The sequence below is a fragment of the Amblyomma maculatum genome, chromosome 1, assembly GCF_055883805.1.
Source record: "Amblyomma maculatum isolate TAMU_Amacu chromosome 1, ASM5588380v1, whole genome shotgun sequence".
Classification (NCBI taxonomy): domain Eukaryota; kingdom Metazoa; phylum Arthropoda; class Arachnida; order Ixodida; family Ixodidae; genus Amblyomma; species Amblyomma maculatum.
The window spans coordinates 294,481,208-294,505,130 of NC_139344.1; the positions used below are offsets into that span (position 1 = coordinate 294,481,208).

The window sequence follows — 23,923 nt, forward strand, 5'->3', positions numbered from 1 at the left end:
GATGAGCAGATGGATGCTCTTAGGACGTTTGTGTAGTCAATAATTTTACAAAACAACTCATTGTTGATGGCTTTTGTCCCATGAACTCAAATAAAATAAAATAGCAGTGGAGAAGCCTTGTGAAGTACCTAAACAAAACTGCTCTGCCCTCCTCATGTATGTATTTTTGGCATATATGTTATGCATATGAGATGATGAAAAAATCTTAGCGCCACCTGGCTTACAGCGACGATTTATAACAGATATTGTTGCAGTGAACAGAGAATAATGGTGACGCCACATAATATCGCATAATATATATATATATATATATATATATATATATATATATATATATAACAGCCTGAAGCTGCTCCTCACTTTACCAGTTGGCAAATTTCCTAACGCCAAGCAGATATCAAGCTAAAATGAGCATTCCTGGTTACCAGTGGATACCGAATAGCGCAGTGTAATATAATCATCACTGTTGGCTAAAGGAAAGTTACTGCGGCGTGGTTGGAGAGATGCGAGAACCCGTGCCTGCGCACGATGCCTGGCCGCTCTGCTAACAGTCTGCTGCTGACAGTTGAGTTTTCTCTGTAATAAAGCGGGCTCTGCAGGGCTCAGAAAAATACCCGTCCCGTGCAAATGAATGTGCCGTAACGATTTACAGTGCGCGATAACTCGTCCCGCATGAGCTGTAGCAGACGCCAGCGAAATAAGATCGCTTTCATCCTAGTACAACGGCGAAAACCCGAATAATGTCGAATGAAACGCTTTCTGTCATGGGTGGAGGTCCACATACGTCGGCAGAGGGAAAAAATCACCACTTTTACTGAATAGGTGCACAAAAGCATCGGTACTATGTCGCACTATTGCAAGAAAGCATTGAAAAGTCGACTAGTAGATGTTGCAGTGGCGCCGTCTGGTGGTGTCAATGAAAATTGGCGTGCCCGAGCGTCGTCGTTCGCGCCACTAGAAGGTATTCTAGTTCACTATATTGTAGGACTTTTTGGCGGGTTAGTTGGTACATGATATTGTAGGGACTCTAGCGGCGGGTGATGCTACATTCACATCAAATCGGTCTAGGGGCGGAGCCTCCCCTTTTCACGTGACCATTGACGTCATGGCATCGGCAAAAAACACACATAAAAAAAAGCTTTGCTCCGGCGCGGCGGCTGCGCGGAAAGCGTCGCCGAGGTAAGTCGCCTGCTTCAACTTTAGAGCCATAACGGCCGCTTGTGTACCCTGCACTCGTTGTAGCTAGCCAGCAGCGGGAACTTAAAATTCCTTATACTAGCATAAGCAGTCTTTCCAGCTATTTATTCACTTTTTTTTTTTTGCAAATCTTCGCCGAAAGAGCGCGCGAATCTCGTTCAGTTTCACACTATAATATAGCTGCGGCAACAAAATGTGCGTGATGATTACACAAACTTACTATGTGCACTCGATCGTGAGCTTAGAGATATTGTTCTTGAACGATACCTTTAAATTGTGATCATTCGAACCGCGCATTTGCGACGCCGATCATCAAAATTTTAGGCTTACCGATCTATAGCTGCATATTGCTCAACTTAATTCTATGCAGCTAATAAAATGGCACATTTTTAGCTGGCATGGCGTTTCGTCGGCACTTACCTCGATCATGCACAGAACCTTCATGATTAGGTCGTCATTGAATCACTAGCTGGCACATATATATATCCATTTTACTCTCGGGATCTTACTTTATTTCATTTTATACATATGTATATGGTACGTCCTATACCTAATCCGTTCTTATGCTGTGCTCATATTTTCTTCTAGCTGCAGCTCAGGTGTTTCATGCAGTCTTCAATACCATGTCCTGGGGCAAGAAAAATGGTTTGCCTCCACTTATTAACAATAGTAATTAAACCGTTAAGAAAAAGAAATAAAAAAAAGCTAATTATAACAGCAATGTTTACCATCTCTCACAGCAGCATTCATCAAAGCTGCATTTTTATTATGCCTGCTCTCATTCGATCATACCGTTCTAATTTAAACAATGCATTTTTTTTTAACAGGACAAAAATCTTGACCAGCTAGTTAAGCTCGTGGGGCTATTCTGGACCTAACTGGCTCTAGCTGGAACCAACTGACGATTTTTCCATAAACTATACCCTAAATGGTGAAGATTTCTGCTTGATATAGTTAAAAAAAAAAAACCTCAGAAGTGAAAGCATAGCCCCATGCCCTTCATAAATTTAGCAGAACATACAGTACCTGTAGCTTTCACACCATGCATCAACTTTTCTATGCAAGTAAAAGCAATCGATACATTCATTTTCTCGAAGAAGGCATGATATGCAGGGAAGACTTCGAAGTCATTGAAAATTCAATTTTATTTATTATGTACATTATTTACATTGAAATGAACACAATTTCATTACAAAGAAGAACAAAAAGATAAGTCATATGTATTAAACTTGGCTAATTTTGCTAATTTTAAGGACAACAGAGGCCTTTTGTACCCTTCAAGTGATACCAGTTTGTGGCTGACCTTGAGAATGTGTTTACAAACTGCTTCAGCCTAAATTCAAGCAGACAGCTTGTACTCAGTATATGCTACTGGTCAAGCAAACCTGCTAACTTGGGTGCTCTGACCACTGTCAAATTGGTGCAGCTGAAAAACTACCCGCATGCACTTTTTCGCAAAAAGATGAGCAGATGGATGCTCTTAGGACGTTTGTGTAGTCAATAATTTTACAAAACAACTCATTGTTGATGGCTTTTGTCCCATGCACTCAAATAAAATAAAATAGCAGTGGAGAAGCCTTGTGAAGTACCTAAACAAAACTGCTCTGCCCTCCTCATGTATGTATTTTTGGCATATATGTTATGCATATGAGATGATGAAAAAATCTTAGCGCCACCTGGCTTACAGCGACGATTTATAACAGATATTGTTGCAGTGAACAGAGAATAATGGTGACGCCACATAATATCGCATAATATATATATATATATATATATATATATATATATATATATATATATAACAGCCTGAAGCTGCTCCTCACTTTACCAGTTGGCAAATTTCCTAACGCCAAGCAGATATCAAGCTAAAATGAGCATTCCTGGTTACCAGTGGATACCGAATAGCGCAGTGTAATATAATCATCACTATTGGCTAAAGGAAAGTTACTGCGGCGTGGTTGGAGAGATGCGAGAACCCGTGCCTGCGCACGATGCCTGGCCGCTCTGCTAACAGTCTGCTGCTGACAGTTGAGTTTTCTCTGTAATAAAGCGGGCTCTGCAGGGCTCAGAAAAATACCCGTCCCGTGCAAATGAATGTGCCGTAACGATTTACAGTGCGCGATAACTCGTCCCGCATGAGCTGTAGCAGACGCCAGCGAAATAAGATCGCTTTCATCCTAGTACAACGGCGAAAACCCGAATAATGTCGAATGAAACGCTTTCTGTCATGGGTGGAGGTCCACATACGTCGGCAGAGGGAAAAAATCACCACTTTTACTGAATAGGTGCACAAAAGCATCGGTACTATGTCGCACTATTGCAAGAAAGCATTGAAAAGTCGACTAGTAGATGTTGCAGTGGCGCCGTCTGGTGGTGTCAATGAAAATTGGCGTGCCCGAGCGTCGTCGTTCGCGCCACTAGAAGGTATTCTAGTTCACTATATTGTAGGACTTTTTGGCGGGTTAGTTGGTACATGATATTGTAGGGACTCTAGCGGCGGGTGATGCTACATTCACATCAAATCGGTCTAGGGGCGGAGCCTCCCCTTTTCACGTGACCATTGACGTCATGGCATCGGCAAAAAACACACATAAAAAAAAGCTTTGCTCCGGCGCGGCGGCTGCGCGGAAAGCGTCGCCGAGGTAAGTCGCCTGCTTCAACTTTAGAGCCATAACGGCCGCTTGTGTACCCTGCACTCGTTGTAGCTAGCCAGCAGCGGGAACTTAAAATTCCTTATACTAGCATAAGCAGTCTTTCCAGCTATTTATTCACTTTTTTTTTTGCAAATCTTCGCCGAAAGAGCGCGCGAATCTCGTTCAGTTTCACACTATAATATAGCTGCGGCAACAAAATGTGCGTGATGATTACACAAACTTACTATGTGCACTCGATCGTGAGCTTAGAGATATTGTTCTTGAACGATACCTTTAAATTGTGATCATTCGAACCGCGCATTTGCGACGCCGATCATCAAAATTTTAGGCTTACCGATCTATAGCTGCATATTGCTCAACTTAATTCTATGCAGCTAATAAAATGGCACATTTTTAGCTGGCATGGCGTTTCGTCGGCACTTACCTCGATCATGCACAGAACCTTCATGATTAGGTCGTCATTGAATCACTAGCTGGCACATATATATATCCATTTTACTCTCGGGATCTTACTTTATTTCATTTTATACATATGTATATGGTACGTCCTATACCTAATCCGTTCTTATGCTGTGCTCATATTTTCTTCTAGCTGCAGCTCAGGTGTTTCATGCAGTCTTCAATACCATGTCCTGGGGCAAGAAAAATGGTTTGCTTCCACTTATTAACAATAGTAATTAAACCGTTAAGAAAAAGAAATAAAAAAAAAGCTAATTATAACAGCAATGTTTACTATCTCTCACAGCAGCATTCATCAAAGCTGCATTTTTATTATGCCTGCTCTCATTCGATCATACCGTTCTAATTTAAACAATGCATTTTTTTTAACAGGACAAAAATCTTGACCAGCTAGTTAAGCTCGTGGGGCTATTCTGGACCTAACTGGCTCTAGCTGGAACCAACTGACGATTTTTCCATAAACTATACCCTAAATGGTGAAGATTTCTGCTTGATATAGTTAAAAAAAAAAAAACCTCAGAAGTGAAAGCATAGCCCCATGCCCTTCATAAATTTAGCAGAACATACAGTACCTGTAGCTTTCACACCATGCATCAACTTTTCTATGCAAGTAAAAGCAATCGATACATTCATTTTCTCGAAGAAGGCATGATATGCAGGGAAGACTTCGAAGTCATTGAAAATTCAATTTTATTTATTATGTACATTATTTACATTGAAATGAACACAATTTCATTACAAAGAAGAACAAAAAAAATGAAGCCATATGCAGGAATTAAAAGACAGAGATGAACTATGCATGCAATAAAAATGCATCAGAAACATACTCTAATTTCCAGATATATAGTCTGCACTGTCTGTAAAAACCAGCTAAAGAAAGGATAATCCGCACATGGCATACAGTGCGCGTGACTCAGGTGTATGCATAGCAATAATGGCATAACATGGTAAACACTCTTTTTTTTTTTTTTTTGGGGGGGGGGGGAAGTATTATGAGTGCTTTTCAATGCACACCATTGCCATCAGGTGTGCAGGGCAAGGACCTCTGCCGTATACATCAGCTAATTAACCGTTTCTTGTGCCGGCTGCACCCGCCTAGTCCTCACAAACTTCCTGATCTCATCCGCCCACCTTTCTGCCTCTCTCTGTGACGTTTAACTTCTTTTGAAATGCAGTCAGTTACCCTATAGCAACCATCGACTAGCTTGCCTGAATATGGAATGCCCTGCCATGTCTATTTCTTCTTGGTTTCAACTAGAATGTTAATAGCTCCCGTTTATTCCTGACCACTCTCTCTGCTCACTTACTGTCTCTTAGTGTTAAACCTATCGTTTTCTATATCAAAACTGTCTGCATTGTCTAAAAGTTATGTTGAACCTTTTTTTTTTTAGCCTTCTCATTGCTGCCCAATAGGCATACCGAAAAGATACAGCTGTCACATATACTATTTTCTTCTTGAGGTATACTACTGGGCCATTCATGATCTGAGAACTAGTACCTGCTAAATGTACTCCAAATCAATTTTATTTTTCTAATTATTTGACTGCCATCGAAGAGACAGGCGGTTGCTATACCTGTACTTATAAGACATATTTCCTAACCACTTCCAGGTCCTTGCTACCTATTGTAAACTCCTATTTGCTATCCTAGCCTGTTAAGTGTTACTTTCATTTTCTCCATATAAAATTTTAGCCCTATTGCTCTACCTTGCCTGTCTAAATTCGTCCCCTGAGTTACTTTGCAAGGCACCATTATCAATGAATCACAGGTTACTGAGGCATCATCCTATACCCTTCAGTAAAAAAAAAACTGCTGAATTATTTGGTGAAATCAGAGATAGGGCAAAACTGTGCCTTTCTAAGTCAATGATTGTAATGGGGTCATTTGTCGTGCAGGTGCCTTCGTTTAGGGAGAGGCTTCAGAGGTGAACATTCCTTTACTGGTGAACTTGTACGTGCAAACCAGAACTCTCTGGCACAGCCTTCTGAAAGCATAGTAAAAAAATAATTCGTTTCGGAGAGAACTTCCTCGTTATGACAATGATAAAAAATTGAAGTGCACTTTTCCCAACCTTCCGCAATTTTTCTATGCATTTCTGAAGGCCCTGGAGGAACTGCTGGCTCAGACACTGCAGCCCCAGAGGTTTCTGTTGAGTATTTCTTAACTGTTTATGGTCATGGAATGTTGACGCGGTCGATGCCCTCGCATCAAGCTCTGTTCGTTGTACTAACGGGGACGAAACTTTTCAGGCCACGTCATGGAATCGAAGACCAATGTATATAACTGGTGTCAAACACATAAAAGTTGGACCCGGATATATGCTGTGACATGTATGCGGCACTTTACAGAAAAAAAAAAAAAACATTTTCTCACGTCCTGCAAATTTTTGCCGCCGATGCATACTACTGCTTTTACAACATATATATTGTAATAGTAAATTCAATTATCATCATTAAGCTGCCATCAACACCATTTTTAATATTTTCTCCCCGCGCGCTTCAACAAAGAAATACTGAGTACTTCCGAAATACCGCGAAATACAAAGTGCATATGCATACGCGCGCGCGCGCGCGCACACACACACACACACACACACACACACAGATATATATATATATATATATATATATATATATATATATATATATATATATATATATATATATATATATATATATATATATATATATATATATATATATATAGGGCCCCTGATATCATTCTTGAATCTATATGCATGTGCATGCAGATTTGTATATGTAGTTACAGGCGGTTACAGAAAGGCTAAATTCCTAACGCTAGTTGAATGAAAAAAAAAAAATCAGCTAGGTATAACCATCATCAATTTCAAATCTTGCACATACCGAGTTGTCATTCTTCCAGTATTCTTCGCCGAGGATGCAGATTTTTACAACTTCTTTCTCTACCCGGAAAGGCACGTCCATAAGAATTTTTCCGTCATATGATGAATCATGGAGAACATGTAAACAGGTACGCATTTATCAGGTTCGTATAAATGACTCACACACACACACATACACACTCTCTCTCTTTCGTGCGCACGCAAATAAATTTTGCGCAATCCTTGCTACAATCGAAAAGCGAAATTATTGCTCTTATGTACAATATAAAGTTCACATTACAGCATTGCACAGTTCGCCTTAATGCTGTCGTGCTGCAGCTAAATGGCACAAGAAAAATCGAGTGATGCTTGCATGCGTATACACATACATATATTACTGGCTAGAGCGCCGTCACTGTGAAAGGAACTTACCTTTGGGCGACGCATCGAACTCTCGTGAAGTCCGCACAGCTATACTTTACGTTGTCAGCCGAGATCTCTCCGACTTTTTACAATCTTCTTCGCATTTCAGGTATCAATGCCAGTAGCCTCCCTCCTCATGTATGTCGCTGAGGTAGCGTCGCAAAATGAGCTCCTGACGTTCAGGAGCGTCACTCATGGTCGCGAGGAAACAGTGGAATGGATAGAGAAGGTCGAGAAGCGCGCGCGCCGATCCGAAAGGAACGCGCGGAGCGCGCTTTTTTATGGTATTTTTTGTCGACGGCATGACGTCACTGATCACATGAAAAGCGGAGGCCCCGCCCCTAGACCGATTTGGTGTGAATGTAGCATCACCCCTCTAGCTGCCTAGAATATCCTGGTTAGTGTGCCGTGCGGAGGGGTATGGGAGGAGGTGGCCGCGCCGGCGATGCCTTCCAACTTTGGCCGCCAGGGGCGCTGCTCATCGTAAAGGTGCCGTCGACGCCGTCGGCCGCCGGCGCGCCCTCGAAAATTTGCCGCAGTTGCGCTGGCCGAGCCATCAGTAGTTCGAGCGCTTTGGACGCGTCTACGCTGTTCTTTTGTTTAAGTCGTTCTGTTCCTTGCATTCATGTGAGGGAATTAAATTTGCAACGACTAATGATGCTAAAAATAAAGCATCGGTGCAGGGAAAAGACACATGTTTCGTGCCGCTCTGTTCGAATCAGGACTAGGTTTCTATGTTCGGTGTGCCATCGGATCCTGCGCAGCTTGTGTAGTGGAAGCGGCTGATTAAAAGACAGGACCGCAAGTTGACTTCAACGAGTGTTGTCTGCGAAATATATTTTGTGGAGAGCTACATCGAGAGAACGTTCAAAGTGACGGTGAACGGCATCGTCAACGAGCTCGCTAGAGATAGACCACGCCTTAAGCCCGAAACCGTGCCAACGCTATTCAACCTTTATCCGAACCATCTTCTGCCTAAGAAGACATCGAAAAGGAAGCTGAGGAACCTCTGTGACCAACCGGCCGCTAAACGACAAAAGCGCAGTGCCAGTAATGCCATATGTGGTGCAGACGACAGCCGGACCATCAAGGATATGTTTGACAATGCTTCCAAGGAGCCGGCAGCAGAAGAGCCGAGCGAGAACTCATGCCCGCAGCAGCAGATGTGCAGCTTTGAACCTCAGGATCCGTTTGACTCAATTTACATCCCTGCAACCTGGACCAAATTAACCGAAGCACCTGCTGGCTCTGTAGCCTACGCGCCCCAGACGGCCACTGACGTCCGACGGACAACCGAACTCGGCCGCAACTCGGCGGCCGATTTCGGACGTCCGCCGGAATTCCGGCGTACGTACGAAAGCGGATGGTCGAATCCGTTCGCCCAGCGGACAGCCGCCGTACGTCCGCCACTGGATTTGCTTTTACACAGCTATGATATAGTTTGTAGTCGTCGTGCTCATCTGTACTGCGTATAAATCAGTAATGCCGTGAAGTCTGCATTATATGATGCCAGAGCGAATCGATGCGATAGAAAGCGTTTCCATTAAACAGTTTTTTTTTTATTTTCCGCATGTTTCATCCTTGAATTCTATCAAACATTTTTGATAAGTTAAATTACCATTAAACATTTTTCTATCATGATGCTTCGGTGAAATTTTAATCAGTGGCTGAATAGACGCAGCAAGCTCAAAAAGAACGAAACCGAACTTATCCTCAAAAAAATCTGAAATGAGCCAATCCAATCCACCTGACAAATTGAAGTTTAGTCATGGAAGATGGCTTCACGTTTCCGTGTTCTGCATTTTCTGCGCAGTTACAAATACCTACGGCTGTAATGCACTGCTATCATTGTTTTTGCTGTGGCTTGGTGCGGCTGGAACACTTTGTTCACCCGCCGATTCCAAAGTAAGTATTTCACCGAACTTTTGTTTCTGTAGTGGAACTTTTCGATGCACCGATAGTGGTGAGCTTTTGGTTAAGGAAACAGCTCTGTACAGCAGCCGAACGGTCGAGTGTTTTAGGCGAGACTGACAGGATGGCTCCGCGCCGACTAACTAAAGTGCAGCCTCAAGTCTGAGGGCCATCTTTCTCGGCATTACTGGACGCTGCGCCAGTAAGCCGCGCAACTTCTCTGTCTCTGATAAAGGGGTGCCTGCCCGAGCTTTAAAGGAGTTAATTTGTTTACCATGCGCAACGTGCTGAGTTGTAAAAACTATACGAGAAAAATTTTGCACTCCTCGAGCCCATCGTGCGACATGCCTACACTTGTGAAAACGTCGCGAGTTTTTTTTTTTTTTTTTTTTTTAAGTGGACAGCTGCTGATCTTTCTCTCTCGAGCTTTACGGCAACTACAGTTTCTAGAAGGAACGGCTGTAGCTACTAAATAACTAAAGGTTTAGTACTCTCCTTCAGCTTTGACAAACCAGGACAGCACCTTGCGCATGTTGGTTATGCATGTGGGACCGAACCGCGCAGAACAACCGGACAAGGAGATGAGAGAAAAAAAAAAGTCAGCACTTGTCTTTTTCTTGACCCGTTGTTCTGCGCTGTTCTGGCACGAATTTGACATACCGCCGCCGCGATACAGTGGGCTGTGAGCTCTGGTGCCTGCAACGCCTTCTTTTATGCAAAACAGGCATACTGGGAGGCCATGCAAGCCGCGGGCTCAAAAAAGAAAAAAAAAAACACGAGTTGAGCAAAAGTGAGATGAAAACAAAATTGTTGTTGCTTTGTCCTTACAGATATTCAAAGGCTCCTCAGAACTTCACTGCATTATTGACAGCGAGATAATGCCAAAGCTACACTAGAGCCATGCAGCACCTTATAGTGCATGATACTGAGCTTATGTCTCGCACTGAAAGCTCTTACCATGTTCTTAGATTATCATATTAAAGTAGCTTTAAACCCATGCTTGTTAATACAGTGATAGCCATAAATTGAATCTAGGGCATCATGCTCACATACAAGGCTTCTGATAACCGCTGGTCACATGATGTGGGCTATAGCAGAAACCTGTACCTGGTCATCTTACAAGCATTTGTGCAATTGATGCTTTTAATGTGTTGTAAAAGTTTTTGTGTTCTGTTTCTGTATGGGAATGCTTTTCTCGTTGAAGACTAGCATGAGGCTTCCAAAAATATTTCAGATGCCATTTGCTGTAGCCGATTTCGTAGGCCAACAGGAAGCAGCACTTTGAACATGGAAAACTGTCATCCATGGGGGAAAAACAGCAACATCCCTTTGCATTCTCATTTCTTTGGTATGGCTAAAAGTGAGTATTGTATCATTATCTATATTATTAATATTGAATCATGATTGTCAGTGTTGAAGTTGTTTGAGCGTGATGATTTTAAACACACAGGACATCCCTTCGGCATTAAGGTTTTAGCTTGCTTACATGTAGGATGTAGAACTGGTTTCAACAAACTTTATGCAGCAAATTCTTTTTACATTGTCCACCATGTTACTTTTTGTCATTGTCCATTGAAGTAAATAACCAGTATTTTACGTTTACACAGTCGTCCACTCTTAGCTTGAATGGGAATGTGTGGCATGCAGTTTGCAAAATGGCAATGCATCCGTCACAGCCATGCATCAAGGCTAAGTGGCTTGTGCGTAGAGGGACCAGCCGCTCCAGCTTCACGCCATCTGCCTCTTTGCTCCGGTGTGCAGACGTGCATTGAGGCAAAGTGGTTTATGTGTAGAGAAACCAGGAGCTTCTTTGTCACATCTGGCTGTTTGTTACGGTGTGCAGATGCGCATCGAAGCAAAATGGCTGATGTGTAGAGGGACCAGGAGCTGCTGCTTAACGTCCTTCGCCTCTTTACTACAGTGCACAGCCGTGCATGGATCCTAAGTGGCTTGTGCATGGAGGACCCAAGAGCTGCAGCTTCACGTCTGCCTCTTCGCTCAGGTACGCAGGTGCGTATTGAGGCAAAATGGCTTATGCATAGAGGGACCAGGAGCTGCTGTGTGGTGTAGTCTGTATATTTGCTATGGTGCGTATCGAAGTACAATGGGGGGGCTCATGTGTAAAGGTACCATGAGCTGCTGCGTCATGTCGTCTGCCTCTTTACTATGGTGCGCAGGCATGCATCAAGGCAAAGTGGCTTATGCATAGAAGGACCAGGAGCTGTTGCTTCACATCTGCTATGATGCGCAGCTGCGTATTGTGGGTGGTGGTGGAAAACATTGCCATCAGATACAAATACAGGAGGTTACTCACTAGCTGACCCTGAGGGGGCCTGTCCTGACAAAAACAAGGGGTCCCTAGTTTGGGACCCCAGTGGTGGTAGAGGAACTAGAGGCTGGTACTTCACGCTGCCTGCCTCTTCGCTACGGTGTGCAGCTGCGATGGATGCAGTGGCATCTCAAAAAGTGCATGCCACGCACTCGCATGTTCAGCCTGAGTGGACGACTGCGTACCTGCTATAGCTTTGTTATTCATAGAATAAACCTAGGCCAAGTTGGATAAATTATAGCTCACCTCATATGTGGTCAGCAAAGAAAAGCCACTCAAGAAAATCTGATGCATTTACTGTCATAGGATTCTTATTCATATACATGCTACTGACAAGTCAGATTCTTCACCCTCAGAAATGCCAGAAAAATAACCAAGGGTGCGTCTGCAATAGTCTAGCTTGCTCTTTCTCTGCAGACTTGAGTCAGATGTGTGTTCCATTGCTGTGGGTGGGACAGGTGTGAATCTTTGATTTTAAGCTTGCAACAAGTATGTTATTGTAGTTTAAAGGCAAAACGGTACTAATAATCGCAGCCCCCCGTGGCCTTTATCCCCTTTTAATAGTGTTGCTAGACACTGAATTATTAGTTTACTCTGCACTGTTTCTGTCTAGTTAATGTGCGGAGATGTACATATATTTATATGACTTGGAGTTGTCGACTTTGCACTTAGAAACATTGTAGCGTTATCTGATGTGTTGCTTTCATTTCTTTAATGATTTCTGTAAGGGGTCGGTGGGTATGCTAGGCACCATTATTAGTCTGCTCTTTTTGGGTCACCTGTTCAATGCCCAGCTGCGGCCGTCTCCCACTTGTCCTCGGACAGGAGGCGGAGAGACGCGCACAGAGAGGCAGCTACAGCAGTTACAGTGCTTAACGGAAACATAGGCAGAGAGGGAAAGAAGTCCCCTCTTCCGAGGACTTTGCTCTCGCACTCGAAGACGCGGGGACAGGCAGTTTGTTCTCGTCGCTGTGTCATGTAGGGGGCTCATTTTTATTTAAGGAGCTTTACGAACAGTATACAACTAAGGGGTCCTTAGTACTAAGCGTACTAAGGGGTCCTTAGTACGCTGACTGGACCCATCACCCGGAGGCAGCACAGCTTTGAAACGAGCACCTCTTTTGGAAGAACTGCTTATCGTTCAAAGAAAAAACACTATCAGGCTGTCAGGTTGAAGGGTGTAAGGCCCTCTTCCTTGTTGGGGAGCCCATAAAAGTGACAATTATTCAGTGCAGGCGCGCTGAGTGGGGTCTCATTGAGGATTCCAACCCTGGATGTCAACAATGGTGGGAGATGGCGGCGTTGAAAAAGGGCAAGTGTGTAACAGTGACGGTATGATGCGGAGCGGGAGGATGTGGGTTGGCTCTTCTGATGTGGTCCGCAATGGTGCTGACTCGGACGCCAATAATTGCAATAATTGCCCTGTAAAAGGAGCCGCCAAGGATGCAAGCTTTGAGCAATGGTTGCGCACGTGGGACACCGTTTTGATGGGTTCTAATTTTTTTTTCTTTTTTTTTTCCTAGGGGAGAGATTTTGGCATGTGACCTAGTGAGCCAATCATTTCTAGGTCCATTCTCTAAATTCTGTTTGTTGTGAAACGAATTTGTTGTCCCTTTTGCATTGCTTGTATTAGGGAGAGGGTGAAGAATTTATGAAAGTGGAAAGACATGCCGAAATGTTTGCTAGCCAGTCATGTGTGAGTTCGTTGTCATTGGGGATGAGAAATGTGGGCGGAGTCCCGAAGTTAATGAAACGGCCCCGCGGCCAGGAGAACTCGTTTTGAGCTAGATTTTGATCTCTTTCCTCTTCGGCATAGATCATGGTCATTGTTTCACCTGTTGTAAATACGTACATTCATGTATAAAATTTTCAGTTCATCTTCCTCTCCGTGTGCAAGTTGTTGTGGCCAGATGCAGTAAATTCACTATTTTCATTTCTATATAACGTGCCTTTCTGAAGATGGTGAGCTCTTTTGTCCAATCCTGTAAGAAAGCAGCAAAGCGCTCCCAAATCTTCCACAAAACTGTGTGATATCTTTAATACTAACTGCGGCTTGGTGTCACTCAAAACATGTAGTTGAGGTAGATTTCTCCCCCCCCCCCCCCTCTTTTTGTTCATTCAAATGAGGACCAGCGGACACTAACTCTTGCTTTTGTAATGCCCTAGGCCTCGCCTTAAGGCAGTACTTCAATGTCAATACCATTTTTATAGCTATGGCTGTTCAACAGCACTAATGTCTTTTATACACTTCTTTTACTAATCTCTTACCCAAGTGGTGGCTTATACTGCGGGGGCGAAAGTCTCTGGACAGTATGTCTAGATTTTGGACTAGAATCGCGATGTAAACGAATTGTGACCTTATTTCTCTTGCACACATGAAAGAACTAACGTTCAACTTTCACATCGACAAGTATGGTCTGAGTTTCCTGGTCGATGTGAAAGTTATGTGCTTTGATTGCAGTTTGTGTAGTCCACACACTTGTCCCCGATATTACATAGGGGCAAATTAGGCGCCTTTACAGGGGCAGTTTCTTTGGCGCCCACTACCTTCCCCTTAAAAAAGCTACAATGTTTCTTGCGAACAGCTGGCTGCATTTATAAATACCATTATTTTTTTTTTTCTAATTTGTTGTGCGTAGTTGAGAAATCCATGACATACATGCACAGCTGGTTGCCAGAATTATGCAACCATATTTCAGTAACTAACATCCATGCTGCATGCTGCCGGTAATACATCAGGAGCTTGTGGTTGTCAGCTTTTTGTGTTTTGTGTGACTATAAGCCTTGCTATTGTGATGTCACATATAGCGCTGTGGGTAAACAAATTACTTTTAACTCTTGTAGAAGCATGAACACTGCGCAATCACTGCGGCGGGCTATGCTTCCACATCGGGCTTTAGCCACATGTCAAATGTCTATCTTTATTCTGCTGCAGCAGCTTGCATGTTATCAGATAAGTTACTTCGTCGCAGCTGCTCTAAGGAGACGCTTTCTAGACGCTTGTAGCCTAGATGTTGATGTCGATATACCCCCGACACGCCCAGGCAATGTCTTCGGTAGAGGGTACATGGAAACCAGCGAAATGTGCAGTTTACAGAACAAAAAGGTAACAATTTTAAATGATGTTATTATTGATCACTTCTTTTCAGAGCAGGAACAATTACTTTAGAAATCTGCCTGTTAAACCGCTCAAAGTGCATGTTTCTGCCGCCAATGCGTACCTGTGTAATACTGCAATGCTTTGGCTGTGCTTTATGTTCATATACAGCATCCTTTATGCTTAGTTTCTCTGCATGTGCACTCCATGTCTTGGGCATTGCTGAGGGTGCATAGCAGCAAGCATAACATGCCATGTTTGGTCAGAGTGGCATGTTCAAAAAGACGACATAAAAACATTAAAATACTGAATGCCAGGTTCTGGTCAAACTACGTTTGTATATTTTGTTATTCTGCATGGGTTTTGCTGCAGTTATATGACCTTTCTATATAGTATGTGACAGTTCTGAATGGAGATGCATGCGTACAGTGCCATCTGGAAAAAGCAATTGAGAGAAACTGGCAGTTGCCCTTGGAGATGTGTAATCAAAGTTCAGCACAGATAACTTGAATTTAATTTTCCCTTCTATTGCAGGCGGAGCCCAGCCTGCTCTTTCCATCTTAGGCCTGAAAGACCAGCAACAGCTGATCGAGCAAATGCACAGGATAGTAACTGCTCCTGGAATCCCGGCCTGCGGAGGCCGCCCACAGAGAACTCGATCATCTCCTCGCTAATTCCGAAATATTAGGTTTCAATAAATACCTTTTCCTCCACCACCTCCCCAAGGGAAGAGCTGTCACGGCCAAGGATAATTAAAAAAAAATATTCAAGTAGATTCTTAATACTCCCGTTGGCCTCCATTTTACCATGCCATTCCTTAACATCGATATTTTTTTAGTGTAGACTATTTATGCATGCAGTTTTTGCAATAAAGCAAAAAAAAAAATATGCTTTTTTTACAACTTCGCATGCTGGTATGCCTATGCACTTAGCATGTATTCAGGAATGGTGCATTTGTGTAAAGCTCAGCTAGCATATGTGCCTCTTTGATGGAAGTTTTAATTGCACACTACTGTTCAGTGCATTGTGTGTGAAAGTAAAGCAGACAACAGGAAACTTGAACCTGTTGCATATTCTGTTGTCTGCTTTACTCTCACGACAAAGGCATTGAGCACTAGTATGTGATTGAAATTTCCATGGCACATGCTTGCTGAGCTTTACACGAATGTTATTGGCAAGTTTTTACACCAATAGCGGGCCCTGTAAGCATGTTCCGGGAAACGTCCGAATGTCCGCCTCCGGCTGCCCGGCGGACGTCCGTGGGACGCGATCCGGATCCACGAACGATAGTCCGACGGACGTCCGCTGTACGTATATCGAACATAACTGGACTTCCGTCGGATGTCCGAAGGTCCGAAAACGGACGTCCGTCGGTCGACCGTCGGACGTCTATGGCCGTCTGGGGCGTTATCGAGCCGAAAAAAAAAAAAAAAAAAAAGAACTTTGCTACTTTGTACATAGAAAAAATGATAACTTTTGGAAGCTTGAAGCCTGAACGGAGTTCTGTGGACGCTACCAGTGTATATTCTCGGAAAAGAAAAAAACAAGCACGTACAATACAACAATATCTAAAGCTGAAGAGCTATAAAGGCAGAGTGCACTGGAGGTACGTACGTCTTTGTTCCGGATGTGGCCTGCAGCCAGCTGATTCAGGAAGCGCATATCATTCATGGGAATGTATTTTGCAGAAAAAGTGTCGCTTGACCGTCAACTCGAGGGGTTAGCTGCGCTTAATGCAAATACCAGCGGAGACTTTCACAAGATGCGCAGAAAGAAGGAAAAAAGCATGCAACCAGCCAAAGAAATGCTGCAACATTTCTCGCGCTCTGAAAAGAGCTAAGAGAAAACTGGCATGGAGCGCAGAAGCAAGTGGCTCTATTGAAAGCCCAAAATGAGGCGCTAATAATTGTGAGTCTGCGGTTGAAGCTTTTTTTTTTAATCCCGCGCGTGACCTAGACAATTGTGACCGTACAACCGCTCGACTGCTGAAACCGCGAAGCCGATCAAACTGCTGAAGAAAGTAAAATTAATTATAAATAACTTAATTAGCGGTGGTAAACCACGTGGAGAATTACACAGGAATATCTAGCGCATCATTAGCAAGTGAAAAAAAAATACCACCAAAAATTGGTATCATACTACCAATACTACTTTAAAATTATTGCAGTGTCATATGTGCGGCCTTTCTCCAAAATCTTTAGCGGTGCATTTCTATATTTTTACTTGTTTATTATTGCTGCGCCTTTTTGCTCAAATTTTACTGTATTGTAGCCTTTGTAAAAAAAAAAAAGAATCGATGATACAATCACCACTTTTGTTTCTTGCCTTTCCTTCTGTTACAAAAGAAAGCACACCGCATAATAATCATTTATGTATGAAGCAACAATTAAGTGACTTCCTAATAAAACAAATGAATAAAGAGTAAGAACAAAAACTGAAGTCAGGTTCAGACTGCTTGTGTTTATTGTCGCATGCGATCTTTGAAAACATGCGCGCGTGCCATATATCGAAAAAGCAAGATCGCCCTTCTTTCCTGTAGCATATATGTGACGCTATGAAATGTCACTAACCTGATATATATCAACTTAGCAATAAGCATGACTGAATTGCAGAAACATCGACGTAATCTATCCGAAAGCATGAGGCCCGTATACGTATTGACGTTCGTAGCACTTGACTGCGGCATCGCGATATACCATGGACCATAAGAAAAGACCGAAGAGTAAATAAAATTCAAAGTTGGATTAATGAACAGTGTAAAATATTAAGGGTGTTTTCTGATACCTGTGTCACACGGACAATAACAGTCGTCGTCGATCCGTTCCGGGTTAGATCGCGATTGAAAATAGTTGCCATAATTCGGGACAACCACCTGGGATATGAGCTGACTGAGCGCTCACTTAGAAGGAAGATGCATACGATACCCTACATCCGCAATCGCGATGCGTGGATCGCAATCGAGTGGCTCCAGATCAAATAAAATCGTCATCGGAATATTTCATATTGAACCCGGCCCGGACTCGATCGTTTAATCAAAACAAACTATTGCAACCAACGTGTCAACTTTAGGTGGTTGTTTCAAATTTCTTCTCTCGATGGATATCAGGATGTGTTCTGCTTAAGACCTTATCCGGTTCAGCTGAATAAATAAAACAGTTAGATATAGCAGACATGGACCAGACAGTATTTGTTAAACGCTTCCTCGAGTGCTATTTCAGCGTATGATTTTCTCCGCACAGTACTAGGACGGTACGATTGTCTTCCACTAAGACTGTTTTTAGACAAAAAGTGCGCTCAAACCGTCAAGCGACAGGTTTCGCACTGAAAAGCGCATCGCGCTATCCGGACCTATATATATGCCACCTATGCTGCCAAGGCCGCGAACGCGGAGAGATGGCTGGTATCGAGGCACCCTACACCTTAGCTATTGGTAGCGCCGCCCCGCGGTGGCGGTGGGAAGGCATCACCATGGTAGAAGAACCGCGGCGGCCACGGGAGCGCGCGCCCTCGGCACACTAGCCAGTATATTCTAGGCACTATAGCCATGGTAGAAGAACAAATGGTAGCGTAACTCCCATAGAAGCCTGCGTGTCGACTCTGAGCGAGGCTTTAGTTTCCCAGCGCCCCCTGCGAACTGTGAGGCACAACAAACACGTGACGTTGCTTGTGACGTCACAGTGACGTACTTTTGGCGGGGAATTTGTCTTTTTACTTATGAACGAAAAACGGCCAACAACGACGGAGGCAGAACGATGCTCGGATAAGGCAGAAAAATGGACACCGTAACTGTTCAGCCAACTTTACTTGACATGGATTTCTACTGTCAAGTTTTACGTTAACTGAAATGTTACGGCATCTTTAACCACCTTATCATAGCATCGTTCTGCCTCCGTCGTCGTTAGCCTAGTCTTTCGTCGCGCGTCATGTAAACGCATTCTGGGGCTTATTTCTTCGGGCACGTTTGTGAACAAGGGCCTTCAAGCGAATTCGGCAGGCACATGGATAGAACCACATGGCTTGAGGCATTTCACTAAGGGCATAAATGAGTGAAGCTGCGCTACACAGAAAGCCAGGCTTTATTAATTGACGATTACTTACATAGACGCTTCACGACAATGAAATCTAAGTGTAGGAGAGCGACCACCGCTCATTCGTCACGGTCTTCATGAAATCCTCGTGATAACAAAATGACCTGAGCGTAGGTCTCCAAACGAGACGCGGTGAGATTTAAAAGGGTAAAAGATCTTGCTAACAAACAAAGTATACATATCAGCGTCAAAGAACAACGAAAACAAACGAACGGAATAACGCTAGCGCTAGAACGCCAACCTGTAAGAGCTTAGGTAAGCAATTCAAATTGGGATTGCTAGTATTTAGAAGTTAATGCGTCTGAGAAGTGAAAATATCTACAATATAGCTTCGCTCCAATAAATCTTGCCCTGTTCATGATTCCCATATTTTACTCGCGCTTCATTTGCCACTGAAAGGAGTCAATGTGAGGTTACAAATTTACAACTTAAGCATTTAACATGTTCATGAGAAAGATCCCATTGACAATAGGAACATCACTGTAATAACAGCTAAAGCACGTTCAGCGAACGTTGGTGCGGTAATACGACGCAGTAAGCAAAACACGCAGCAAGGGGAGCGGAACGGAAGGCTTTGAGCAATGCGACACGCTTCTTGGGGGCAATAAAATCTCACCTTCACCGCTCAATTAAAACATGCAGCGATACGCCGCTCATGCAGACGTGTATCCGTAAAACAAGCCACCACTTTTGCGACGTGCCTGGGAGGCCGAGCCGAGCCGCCGAGCTGTGACGCAGCATTGTCCCATCGTCCGGAAATGCGCACATGCAGCGGCAATCAGCTTCTCATCGAGCACAGACAGTCTTCGCCTTGCAGTAAAGCTCTACCAAAACCAGCAGAATGAAATACTGACTGTTTGTTACAGATAACCCACTCTGTACGCAGCACGCAACGATGAACGTTGAACCGGGGCCGACGACGCACCCATTCCGCGGATGAAAAAAGCTTTGGCTGAACAGTCTCAACCATATCTGAGCGTCTGAGCTTTGGGCAACTACGCAGCGGATAATAAGTGGCCGAGAGAGGCCGTTAGAAACAAGTTAAAATATTATTAAAAACGTGACACGTTTTTTTCTTACGCAAGAAACAAAAACTGCATTCATTCCTGAACGCGAATATTATGTTTACTTTCTAGTTCTTTGGAGTTCTGGCAGAAATTATTTTCTGTGCGTTAGTAATTTGCCTCACAGTTCGCAGGAGCCCTCATCATCGAGTTGATGCCGCTGGCAGTAGGCAGCTGCACGCGTTTTCTTCCGAGTTGCGCGACCAGTTGTACATTGACCTTGCTATAGCTGCGCTATAGTGTTCTAGAATTGAGAAGTGTGCCGTCTGCCGCCGGCGAGCTGGTCGTTTCAGCGATGACAGGAGAGAGGGCGCTGTGTGCAGGAGGAGCGCAGTGAGCGCGGAGCAGACAGCTGGGTGAACCGTCACCGCTAGTTCAATCGGACTCCGAAGGCGCAATAAATTGTGTCGCTTTAGCTCCCACACGCGTGTCTAAATGGATTAAAACGGTTCATGAACAAAACAACTAGTTCCCTATAAAATAAGCGGCCGTCGTCAGACAATGTAAGATACAGATTGCCGACGAACTGACAAGCAACGGCAAGATATATTTCCTGAACGTATTGGGTGCTTTATTTCTCGAACACTAGCGGGAGGTTCAATGACGAATGTCTAACGTATTTCTATGATCATGTAAATTTTTAATATTGGATGCACCGGTTTATGCGGGCTAGACTGAAGTCTTCCATCGACGCTCGCACGTACTGAAAACGCAGTGAATGGTGTTTTAGGCTAGGCTAGCGTACTTTTTGCGCCACATGTAAATAGAGGTATGCGAAGATTGCTTGAAGACAAATTATGCCAGCGCTTACTGATGACTTTATTTAAATGTGGGCGAATACATATGAACTGGCAGTCCTACTCAAAATGAAATGAATGAATGAGAGCATATAGCAATGAACGAAACCACATAATGAACGACGTGAAAAAAAAAATCGCGACTTAGTGCAAGAATATGGTACAAACATATAAAACTGTATGAGAATATTAATGAACTGTACTAGGCCGTGAATAAATTAAGCTGCTAAATTTGAAAACACACAAGAGAAAGGCAGAATGATTAAAGTTCTCAAACACGATTACTTGCACCTCCTCAGCTTTAGGTGCTTTACCTGCTCTGCTTTAGAGGTCTGCTCTTGGTTTAGCGACTTGGCATAAAAACGCAATCGCATGAAAACGTAGAACTTCACTATGTCAAGTGTCATTTCTTTGTCATGAGTAGGGCTACCAAACTTGGAAACCTCTGCGCTTTGCAAAAACAAAGCAAATTCACGCAGGCTATTGCATTAATCTTTCTTGAACTAAAAAAGAAACCGTGAAAGACTCTTCCAGCGTGTGCACGAGCTTTGCAAGCTCCGAGGACGGATAAAGAAGACCAGCTCCGTGGTCGAAGTTTGAGATAAATTGATTTTCTTCTTTTTGTGCCGCGCACGATTTGCTTGAAATGAGATAAGCGGAGCAAGTACTGCATTTTGACTTCTTCATGAACTTTCTAGCGACATATCTTGCAATATAAGCTATGAGACGGCTAGAACTGTGCCTAGTGACGTATCTGTGGTGATCTGAAGGAAGGGAATTCAAATTAGCTTCGACGTCCTCGAGCCTTCCCTCGTCAACCAAACGGTCAAGCTCATCAATAGGATTTGAAAGAACCTAGGTAGATTTCTCGCTTGTACGGCTAATTCCAAGTAAGGCATTTACAATTTCAGCATTACAATTTCCTGTCTTTGGGGGCTTCGCTAAGTTGTAAAATGCCAGGGCATTAACTGTCCCTAAAAATTGAGCCGGCGTGGGATGATCGTTGCAGCCATTAAATTGCCTCACGATACCGAAGAGGTTTTCTAGTTTGTCTTGGCTTAGTCTCGATGTGATAATGTAAAACCGCATTTTGCAGATAAGTAGTCAACGAGGTCGACTGTGGACTGCAAAGTTACCCGAAGGCCTTCCGCGGTGCTGTTGCTTAGGAAACCATATGCTTTGAGTGTATTTCGAGAAGGGAAGGGTTCGAATAGGGAAGGCAGCAGAAAGAGCGCGCAATGAGCAAGAATAACAAAAGGAAGGAAAAGAGCATTCAGTAAAAGAAGAGGGGGGGGGGGGGGGGGGGGCGAAAGTCATACGAGACGGACGGAACTGTTACTGCGCTCTCTGCAAACATGTGTTTTCCTGCTTGACCAATCATCGCTCTTCGCTCAACAACGCCTTTTCATCGCTCCGGCGACCACGTCGCTCCCATTGCCGCGCGCCGAAGACGGCACACTTCCCAATTCTAGAACACTGTAGCTGCGCTATTGAACACTCTCAAGGTTCGTATACAGACAACATTAATACCCAAGAAAGTAGCAGATGGGACAGCGGCCGATGTAGCTCAGTTGGAAGAGCACCGGGCGCGATATTTGGAGGTCGTGGGTTCGGTCCCCACCATCGGTACGTTTTTCCTTCTACTTTGTGTTTATCTTTCCCCTAAACAGATTACATTAAAAATTTATGTAAATACCGAAGGAAAAATGAAAAAAAAGACAAAGTACAATCCCCAAATGATTTCCATCCTTGGCCTCGCCAACTGTTTATATATATATATATATATATATATATATATATATATATATATATATATGTGAAGGAAAGAAGCGAACAGTCGGCGAGGCCAAGGAGAGCATTGGGGACCATACTTTGTCTATTTGTTTTTTTAATTTTTCAACAACATGTTCTTTCCTTTCTCCATGCCCTGCCTCAACGCAGGCGCCGCTTGGCGGCCGGTAATCAAATCCCTTTCTTTATGCATGGCCTCCGAGATCACCATCGCGCGCGTTTGGTGCGCGCGGAGGTGATCTCGGAGGCCATGCTCTATGCATTGCTCTATGGCGTCGGCCCGTGAATACTGTTCCAGCTTTGGGTGGGCGGTGTGCGACCAGGCTCGTCTGTAGAAACTCGTCACGTGGTTTTTAACGTTAACCCAGTAAACCACCCTACAAATACGAAACACACAGCACTTTGAGCCCTGCCTGCCAGTTCCGCTCTTGTGTGTAGTGCTGCCTACGGAAACTAGTGGAGCTGGTGATCGGTGTTCCTCTTGGTGATGCAGCCAGAATTCGAGCCTGAACCTCTTTTGGTGTGCCAACAGGAACGCTGACACACTACCTGGGATGGGTGTTGTAGTACGTGACTTCTGTTAAAGATATGTTGGTGTGTTGGTCTCCGACCAGGCGAAGATAATCATGTGGCGAGAGGTGCTATTACTACTCAGCGTTGGAGCAGCTTCAGGTAAATTTTCCTCACACTTCCTCCGCCGGCGTTTACAGGTCCACAGCGGTAGCGAACATAAGCGTTTGCTTTCCCCCTAAAGCGCGACTTAAACCGCGTTCATTTTTGCACTGGACGGCTATCACCGTCTGCCAATATGACCGGGAAGACACCTTTTCTTACTTATCTGGTTTATTGTGCTTGTTCGACTTCTTTCACAACTTAGCTCATACCGTTCGCCGGCAGGTAAGTTGCGCATTCGGCCTCGTGCGCTCTACTCCATTGTATACGCATGCCGTGCTCGCCCGCGCGAGGCTTACGTAAGGAGTTAGTATGTTGTCGGTGCAGAAAAATTCGCTTGGTCGGACAAAATGTGTGCAGCCGGCTTCAGCTTGACAGAGTTGGCAGTATTTCGACAGTGTGGTACGTTCCAAGAGATCAGTCTGGTTTTCTACGGGGAGGTATACCCACGGATGTTTTGCTGTCCAGTTCTGAGCGCCAATTATGACGTGTAGCTCAGAACGAGGCTTCATTGGTCCAGACCAGCTGAGGCGCGCAGTTTTAATGTCGGCCGAAGTTTTCTCGCAGCTGCCGCGCACTTTCACCGGATGGATGCGCCG

At 44.0% G+C, this 23,923-nt stretch overlaps 1 protein-coding gene and 1 long non-coding RNA gene across 5 annotated transcripts in view; both read left to right on the forward strand.

Moving 5' to 3' along the window:
* The first annotated feature begins 9,342 nt into the window (after window positions 1–9,342).
* LOC146206828 (uncharacterized) lies at window positions 9,343–15,764 on the forward strand. Of its 3 annotated transcripts, none has more exons than XR_014704525.1 (4): window positions 9,343–9,480; window positions 10,721–10,846; window positions 11,408–11,496; window positions 15,447–15,764. It is a non-coding gene; the product is annotated as an uncharacterized LOC146206828 (long non-coding RNA). The 3 variants fall into 3 exon arrangements; XR_014704524.1 differs by having other exon boundaries at window positions 11,408–11,488; XR_014704526.1 differs by lacking the exon at window positions 11,408–11,496.
* A 7,127-nt stretch (window positions 15,765–22,891) lies between these two features.
* babo (TGF-beta receptor type-1 babo) overlaps window positions 22,892–23,923 on the forward strand; it is a 208,220-nt gene continuing 207,188 nt past the window's right edge. Inside the window, exon 1 of one of the 2 annotated variants that reach the window (XM_084591590.1) lies at window positions 22,892–23,324. In XM_084591590.1, the coding sequence (XP_084447716.1) occupies window positions 23,279–23,324 (46 nt within the window). In that variant the 5' untranslated portion in view covers window positions 22,892–23,278. The remainder of the gene's footprint in view (window positions 23,325–23,923) is intronic. The other variant, XM_084591591.1, reaches the window with a different exon arrangement.